The sequence below is a fragment of the Cyprinus carpio genome, chromosome B7 (genome assembly GCF_018340385.1).
Source record: "Cyprinus carpio isolate SPL01 chromosome B7, ASM1834038v1, whole genome shotgun sequence".
Taxonomy (NCBI): Eukaryota; Metazoa; Chordata; class Actinopteri; order Cypriniformes; family Cyprinidae; genus Cyprinus; species Cyprinus carpio.
Window position 1 is genome coordinate 20,353,908 of NC_056603.1, and position 8,432 is coordinate 20,362,339.

At 36.8% G+C, this 8,432-nt stretch overlaps 1 protein-coding gene across 1 annotated transcript; it reads left to right on the forward strand.

The window, feature by feature from the left end:
* Window positions 1-1,295: 1,295 nt before the first annotated feature.
* LOC109066845 (tubulin polymerization-promoting protein family member 3-like) lies at window positions 1,296-7,397 on the forward strand. The gene is made up of 4 exons (XM_019083858.2): window positions 1,296-1,522; window positions 5,122-5,319; window positions 5,476-5,629; window positions 6,536-7,397. Exons 2-4 carry the CDS (start codon window positions 5,132-5,134, stop codon window positions 6,725-6,727), a joined length of 534 nt encoding a protein of 177 aa, XP_018939403.1. The 5' UTR covers window positions 1,296-1,522; window positions 5,122-5,131; the 3' UTR covers window positions 6,728-7,397.
* Window positions 7,398-8,432: the final 1,035 nt, after the last annotated feature.

The following is an 8,432-nucleotide window of genomic DNA, read 5'->3' on the forward strand; positions in this document are numbered from 1 at the left end:
ACCATAATAGAACTGGCAAGGCAAATGTATATATGCGCCTGAATTGTTCAGTTCTTTTAAACTGTTGTTATATGTTATTGGTATAAAATTTTACATGCTCCACAAATTTGTCATGCATTTTTTGTTGATTGATGGTTCAAACATATTGCACCAATATATATATTGGTCCTGCATGTTGTATCAATCATAAAAAGGAATCACATATGACAAAAAAAAAAAAAAAAAAACCAATATATATATATATATAATATATATATATATATATATATAAAGAAAAGAAAGAAAGAAAGAAAGAAAGAGAAAAGAAAAAAAAAACCATCTCCTAGTGAAATCAGATCACATTTGGCTCCAGGCTGTTGCTGAATTGTAATTCTGGTTTTATATGTCCTGTTCTTTGGACAACAAGAGGAAAGAGACAGACAGTGAGGGCAACCATGGAAAATATTCACTCAGTGGATGAAGGAGAGGTGCCAAATGAGAAAAAGACAGAAAGAGCAGAGAAAGAGAAAGATTTTTCAAAAAAGACCTGTCTAGCCATCTTCAGAATGCCCTCTGTGAGTTTCATTTGTACCTTAGATAAACTATATGGAAAGGATAATGAAGAGTCAATTATTGTAAATTAACCCCAAAAGGCCGATCATATCACTCTGGGGTTTGTTTTAAAATAATGGCCGTCCGACTGTACTTGTTACATTGCTAACTAAATAAATTGTAAGGGATAAAATAATGGTTTGAGTTTAAATAATTTCATTAGCTTTATTATAGACAGAACATGACGGTTTCCCAGATGAGCAATGGTAATCATTCAAAAATATTTGAATGCTTAATGCTTCTAGTGACCAATTAGAATCAAGCATACCAGAGTGTTAGAGCTGGCATGCAATGAAAATTCAAACTTCTCAGGACAAATCTTAGTGTAGCTAAGTATAGACACACACACACACACACACACACACACACACACACACACACACACACACACACACACACACACACACACACACACACACACACACACACACACACACACACACACACACACACACACACACAGACACTCGCTCTCTTCTTACACATTCACATTGTTGAATGTGTAGCATTTACATTCAAACACAGAATGCCAAAACAGAAGATAATCACAAATAAAACACAAATGCCCCACCCAGGATAGAGTTGAAGTCTTTTTCTGGCTATGCACAAGCCTCCAGTTCAACCCGACTGATAAATAACCCTGGTCACTATAACTCGAGTAGGCTCTCTTTCTTTCTCTCTCTCTTTCACACACACTCTCTCTCTCCCTCTCTCTCTCTTTTATTGCCATCCCTTGATGTTAAACAGGACGTCTCCATGGATACAGGAATAAACAGATGATAACAAGCCCTCACCCTTTAAAGCCCATTTCAGAAGGGAGTAACGAGAGACAGAGAAAGAGAGAGAGAGCAGAACGGGACAGAAGTTGTGCAGACCCAGGAGCGTTTGTGCATGTGTGTGGATTGCCACCAGCTGAAAGTCAGTAGCACAGGTAAGAGTGATTTCACTGATATTAATGTGAGAGAATGTCTTCATATACAAATGCACATGCATGCATGCACACATAACATCATAGACCCATAATACACTATGCATCAGCAGCTGTGGTTTGCATATTGAAACATGCTATATATATATTGCTACACAGTAAAGTGTGAATTCAGTGCATAAACTGACATAACAAAGTGGCATAATTTCAAGACAAGATGACATATGCTACTGAATTTGTACCTAAACAAATTTTAAATTAGGATTCATTGCTATGAGACACTGTGTTGAATGGAGTATACAACATGATTTTTTTTTGTTTGTTTTTATTGTTGATTTTTTTCTCTCCTTCTATTGGTAATAAATATATAACACAAAAGTCAAAATTGCAAAAAAAAAAAAAAAAATTATATATATATATATATATTAATAATAAATAATGTTAAATCTACTGTTTTCAACAGACAGTAGTAACATGTTCTAACTGCAACATCTGCAGTCTGACCAAGGGCCATCAAGTGCCAAAAGATGAAATCATGTTCACTTTGGATAATTACAACTGCCACTGACTAAAATGATTTAGATTGCAATTATACATAAGCTAAATATACTGCATGATGTTTTCCCACTGGCACATTGGCACATAAGGATGCTATTCATATTATAAATATTGAACAAAACACTGCTGACATCAACAGATTAATTATAGAGCTGCTGTCTGTCTAATCAGAAAGTAAACACCCATTTAGTTGTCTATAAAAAATATAACTTTTATATATAATTATATTAAAATCTATTATATATACTTCAGTATAAAATACAGAGTAAGTGTACAGAAACATGTTGTGTGGGGAATACAGGTATCCCGAGGGCAGGACCACAAAGAAGGTTTAGCTATAAAACTCTGGGGCTAAAACATATGATTATGATCTGCTCATAAAGTCTTCAGGACATGATGTGTCTACTGTTTGTTTGTGTGTTTTGTCTGGATGGGTGTGTACTTGTGTCTCTGTTTCCATCTTTAATACAATGGTTTCCATGGACACCTCCAGAAAGTCTTGTCCTGAGTGAGGGGATCTCTTGGGAGGTGGGCAGTTTGTGTTTATGTGGACGGTTGCCTTTGCATGTGTGTTAGAAGGGTGAGGCTCATGCTCACAATGATGTCTTTATTCAGCCGCCTGTGTGGTAATAACCTCAGCAGCAGTTCATACACTGTATTAGGGAAAAACACAGCACACACATGCAACATGTTAAGCATGACGACTTATAAAATGAGATGATTTCAATGGTTCAGTGACTGAGGAACTGTTAGACAAACCAGTGATTATTACAACATGGTGCAACAATGTTTGGATTCATTCTCCTCATCTTTTTCTTTTGCATTCAGCAAGGACACATTAAAGCTGTTCATTTGAACTTCACATTCATCAAAGAATCCTGAAAAATTTAGCTGCACAAAAACACTAAGCAGCTCTGTTTTCAACATTGATTATAAGACATTTTTCTTGAGCAGCAAATCAGCATATTAGAATGATTTCTGAAAGATCATGTGACACTGAAGTCTGGAGTAATGGTCGCTAAATATTGAGCTTTGCCATCACAGGAATAAGTTGCATTTTCAAAAATGTGAATATAGAAAAGAGTTATTTTAAACTGTAAAAATATTTCACAATATTACTGTTTTTACTGTATTTGTGATCAAATAAATGCAGCCGTGGTGAGTGTAAGAGACTGTTTGATGCAACAGTGTGTGAGCTCAGAGGAGACTACAGATGGCTGAAGGAGTTGGAGTTGAAGCCAGGGCAAGCCCACCCACTGCTGCTGTATACTCATCACCTCTCCATGAGCCATCGGCTGCCAAACTTCTGACATCCATCTGAAACATTCCACAATAACTCCAAGACACATCAGACCATACACACACCTACTCTCGCCTCCATCAACAATGGCTGGACTGTGCAGACACACCAAGAAAGTCTAGAATCGGCCTCACTTCTGAAATTCCACGTTCTCCAAACACATCCACAGATCCATTGAGCTTTAAATTAATGCAGTTGCAAGTACAGAGACAATGCATTCTTGTACTTTACATCAACATTCCCATTTATATTTGTTATTTTATGCCTGCATATTAGCATGATTGAGGCTGGAATGGGTATTAGCAAATATTTGATTCAAATTAATGTCGCTACTGTCATTTTTCTCAGTATAGTATTGATATGAAAGAATAATAAAGACTTGGAATACTAAAGGCTGGAATACACTACTCAGCATTTAAAATTGGAACAGATTTAAAACGTTATAGGCACCCTACACTTGCCAACTTTGTAAAAGTTTACAGAGAAAAAACTGGGCATCCTACTAAACGACTGGGAATCACATACTACCAGACTTTTACTTGTTCAGAATACAACAATGTAAAGAAAACAATGTGTTCTAAAATTGGCTCAGAATATCAAATATGTATTATATCCTCCAACTGGATGGAATCATAGTGCTAATCATAATCAATCATAGTGCTAAAAAACACTGCATCAAACAGTACAAGATTTTCTATGAAATCTATTAAGTCCAACTGCCCAACTTAAGGTCATTTACAGCAAAAACACTGTCTACTGTATATATAATAACTATAATGCTAACTATATTAGAGTTTTGTCAGTTCTGTCCTCTGTCGCTTTAGTTTTTTAAAGTTTGATGGATTCTGATGGTAGTGGCTGTTTTATCGTTCATCAGCTGGACAAAAGCTGGAAAGTGGTATTGTCATTATTGTTATAGTTGTAGTGTGAACATCCCTATTCTCAAATGATTATTTTTTTTAACTTTATATTTATAGTTAATAAGAGATTTTCATAGTGACAGGGCACTGCAACATTATGTTTGATTTTGTATCTTAGCATTAGGAAGCTAGGCTGGCCGAAAAAAAACAAAAAACTACTGGAACTATTAAGGAGGGAAAGAGGCCGTCTGAAAATGTTTAGGAAATGTGTTTTTGCCTGTTGAGCAGTGCTCCGAAGTGAATAATTAGCAGTCTGCTGAGTGCTGATAATTACCTCATTAGCTCAGTCCTTACAGCCCTTAAATTTTAAACCAGGCTCTGTTGCTCCACACACACCAAATGTGTTACTTTTGGCTGGTTCTTTAATTGGTATTTTATTCATTCAGGCCATTCAAAATGTAATGGAAAAGAGGGTGACCTGCTGAAGAAATTAGCAAGAACGCTACAATAAGAAGACCATTAGTGAAATATTTCAGAACCAAAATCACAGGACAATTTAGATAATGCAGTTCAGTCAGAACTGCTAAATCAGAGCGTAAGGTGCTTTGTTATCTGGGCGCAACCTTATCTGTACAGCCTGAGGCTGTAGACATTATTTATGTATACTGTATAATACACATCTGAGATTCCTATCAGATAATAATGCACTGTAATCTTTCTTTTCTGAGTGAACCACAGTATTCTGTCTTCTCTTTCATCATTAAAGCTTCAGTAATGCCAGTAGATCATGCCACTATTACAGATGTCTTATTTGGTCAGTTAATGCATCTCTTTTTCTTGAGAAATAGTTCCATTAGGTCATATTTTTATTATTTGTTTGGCAGAATACCCAATATGGCAGAAAGTACAGAAATGGACGAGCTTCTGAGCGCCTTTAAGAAGTTTGCTGTTCATGGTGACACCAAAGCCACAGGAAAGGAGATGAATGGGAAAAACTGGGCTAAACTGTGCAAAGATTGCAAAGTTGTTGACAGCAAGAATGTCACCAGCACTGATGTAGATATTGTCTTCACAAAAGTCAAGTGAGTATATTTACTTTGCATGCAAAATAAACCAGTAGACCAAGTAGATGTTGTAAATATTAACAATATTTTCACAGATTAAGTATACAACATAACTGTACAGTACTGGCAATGTAACAGAGATATTGAAAAGGATATGTTTATCATATTATTTAGAGCAAAGACATCTCGGGTCATAACATATGAGGAGTTCCAGAAAGCTCTAGAAGAACTGGCCCCAAAGAGATTCAAAAATCAAAGCAAAGAAGAGGCACTGCAGTCTATATATAAGCTAATCGAGGGAAAGGAACCCACCAACGTTGGTGTAACGGTGAGTCAGCACTTGAAAACAATAATTTGAGGTATTTTTGCATCAATGTATGTTGATATAAATAAAATGTGACTATACTGTGCAAGATGGCAAAATCAACATCGCAGTTTATTAGAAAGTTATTAGAATGATTTCTGAAGGATCATGTGACACTGAAGACTGGATGCTGAAAATTCAGCTTATTTAAACAGTTATTTAAATATTTAAATGTTATTTTTAATAATATTTCACAATAATAGTGATTTTTAAATCAAATAAATGCAGTTTTGGTGAGCATAAGATAATTCTTTAAAAATATTGAATAATCCTAAAGAAAAAAGCAAGAAGACAGAAAGGTTATTTGTTTGCCATTTTAATGACATCATCCATTTAGTTACTAGGTTGAATTAACTTCTTTCATATAATATCTAGGCAACTAATATCTTAGATGTGACGGAAATATGGGAGGTCATTGCCTGAATATTTAAAATGTTTCTCATAAAGCTCCTTTAACAATGCACAGTTTGGATGTCTCCACATAATTCAACTCATCTGTAGTTGCATGCGCTTTTTTATGAACTCATTTCGATGTGTCAGATAAAAGAGACACCTAAAATTAATAGTGTTGGTGGACTTCCAGAAGCAAGATTGAGAAACGCTAACAAGGTACTACATCATTCCTCAGTCGCTTCAGCACTAGAGGGCAGTAACAAATCAAACAACAATAAATCAAACCTGGCAACTAGTTAAAAGTTCAAAAGGAGTTGCAAGAATATGTGATGTCTATGTGGAATTCATTCAATGCAAAAAAAGGCTCTGCTGAGGCAGGCAGAAACAGCCTTGTTCTAAACTTTAAAACTGCAGATCATCATATATTATATTATATATTTCACTCATTTGTATGTTATATTTGTTTAACCATTTTAGAAAGTGGCAAAAACTGGTGCCGTGGATCGGTTAACCGACACATCTAAATATACGGGCTCACACAAGGAGCGCTTTGATGACAGTGGGAAAGGCAAAGGAAAAGGTGGGCGGGAGGAGATTGTGGAGCACACAGGTTACGTAGGTGCCTACAAGAACGCTGGGACTTACGACGAGAAGACGAAGGACAAGTAAGGCCCCACTGTCTCCACGTCAGCAAGCTATGAGCTTCATCTTCATCAGCACTTAGGTCTGGACCAAAGCCAAACTTGAACTTTAACCTGTAAAACCACACAGCCACTATGCAGTGTAACACAGGATGTGTTGTAAATGTTTGTCTTTAAGGATAAAAAAAACATAGTATTACAGTCGGGTTTCATTAGAAAGTTGACAGAAGGGTAAGAGAGGACTGGTCTCAGTCCTTTCATGCAGATACCAGCCCCTGTTGTATGTACGATGTCAGGTGAAAATCTCAAAGAAGAAGCATAAAGACAGCTCTTTGGGTGGAGAACAGATGAGTAGTGTATTTGTTTCAGTTTTTATGTTGCTGTTTAATAGCTAGGAGCATCTAAACATCACAGTGTTCCAGAGAGGGACAAGGGGAACACAGGAAGCCCTTTAAGAGATTTATTTCCTCCAACATGTGTATAAATCCACTAATGGAATTGCTGTCAATAAAATCTAACAATATTCACTGCTAAAACTTAAATGTCAATCTCCAAAGGATAATGGTAAACCAGCTTTATGTGTGTATTAGCTATACTTTTCTATTATTACTTCCAAAAAATTCATTGTCATATCTTTAAGTTAGCTTACTGTGTTACTGAAACTGGAAACTGCCTTTGTATAAACTTATACTAAATTACTTTTGGTGTGTTTTATTTTAAGTTTTGTTTTTGTATTTTGGTTTATTTTAAATAACAAATAAAATACATACACAACTATTATTATTTTTCCTGCAGCAACAGCAAAAAACTCTCTGGCGAGGTACAAGACTAAAACAGACAACAAAAAATATTGTGTCTGTGTAATAACTATGCATCAGTACTATAACTACTAGTTTCAAAATAAAGATGAAATAGAGTATGGCTTCACATTCTACAGCATGCTTTAACACACCTAATATTCTGTAAAACAAAGGGCTTTCAGCCAAGTGTACATGAATCAAGGATCACTAAAGGCTGTTAATGAAATGATATGCCAAGCAAAATTATTTTACATTGTTAAAAAATTATGCTGGCGTCTCTGGCTTTTTAAAGGTCGAAACCCTTTTTGCTTTATTCAGCACTCGGCGCTTAAAATTAAGTTCTTTGCACCTGCCTGTGCTGCCTCTCATAAACCTGTGCTACTGTAACCACAGTAACCTCCAAAAATACAGTAGTAAAACTGTGGTTAAATAACACCAGATACCTAATAACAAAGTCAAAAACGCTGCTAACTGTCATATCCAGCATTACACACAGCGTGTGCACGGAACACCGGTCCATTTGTCCGAAGTCTAGCCTGAGGGACAGACGCTGGTCCCTCTGTTGCCAAGGCAACCGCACCACACACACAAACAAAACAGCGGCACCTGGCTTCGGCAGCCTTCCCCTGCCCTCTGAGTGTTTGTAACCAAACACACTCGTTCATGGCAACGTTTGTTTGGTTCATCTCCTTGGAAGCGTTTAATCAAAAACATCTCGCTCCATTCCAGCTCGAGTCTTTGTTGCTCCTGTCACATGTTGATGAATGGCATCGCACAGCAGCGTCGCACTCGCCCTCCGTCAAGCTCAGAGCTCGCAGCGCGCTGTAATCAAGCGGCTGATTAATTGCCTGTGTTAACAAGAGCGCTGTTGGTGCAGTGTGCCGCACATGCAGGCGGATGGCTGGACTGCCGAGTGCCTCAAGGGGGAGGTAC

Excerpts from the sequence above, each read along its gene's own strand:
- LOC109066845 (XM_019083858.2), top strand. The coding sequence starts at position 5,132 with ATGGCAGAAAGTACAGAAATGGACGAGCTTCTGAGCGCCTTTAAGAAG. Across the intron at positions 5,320-5,475 it reads ATTGTCTTCACAAAAGTCAA|AGCAAAGACATCTCGGGTCA; the intron begins GTGAGTATATTT and ends CATATTATTTAG. Across the intron at positions 5,630-6,535 it reads CCACCAACGTTGGTGTAACG|AAAGTGGCAAAAACTGGTGC; the intron begins GTGAGTCAGCAC and ends TAACCATTTTAG.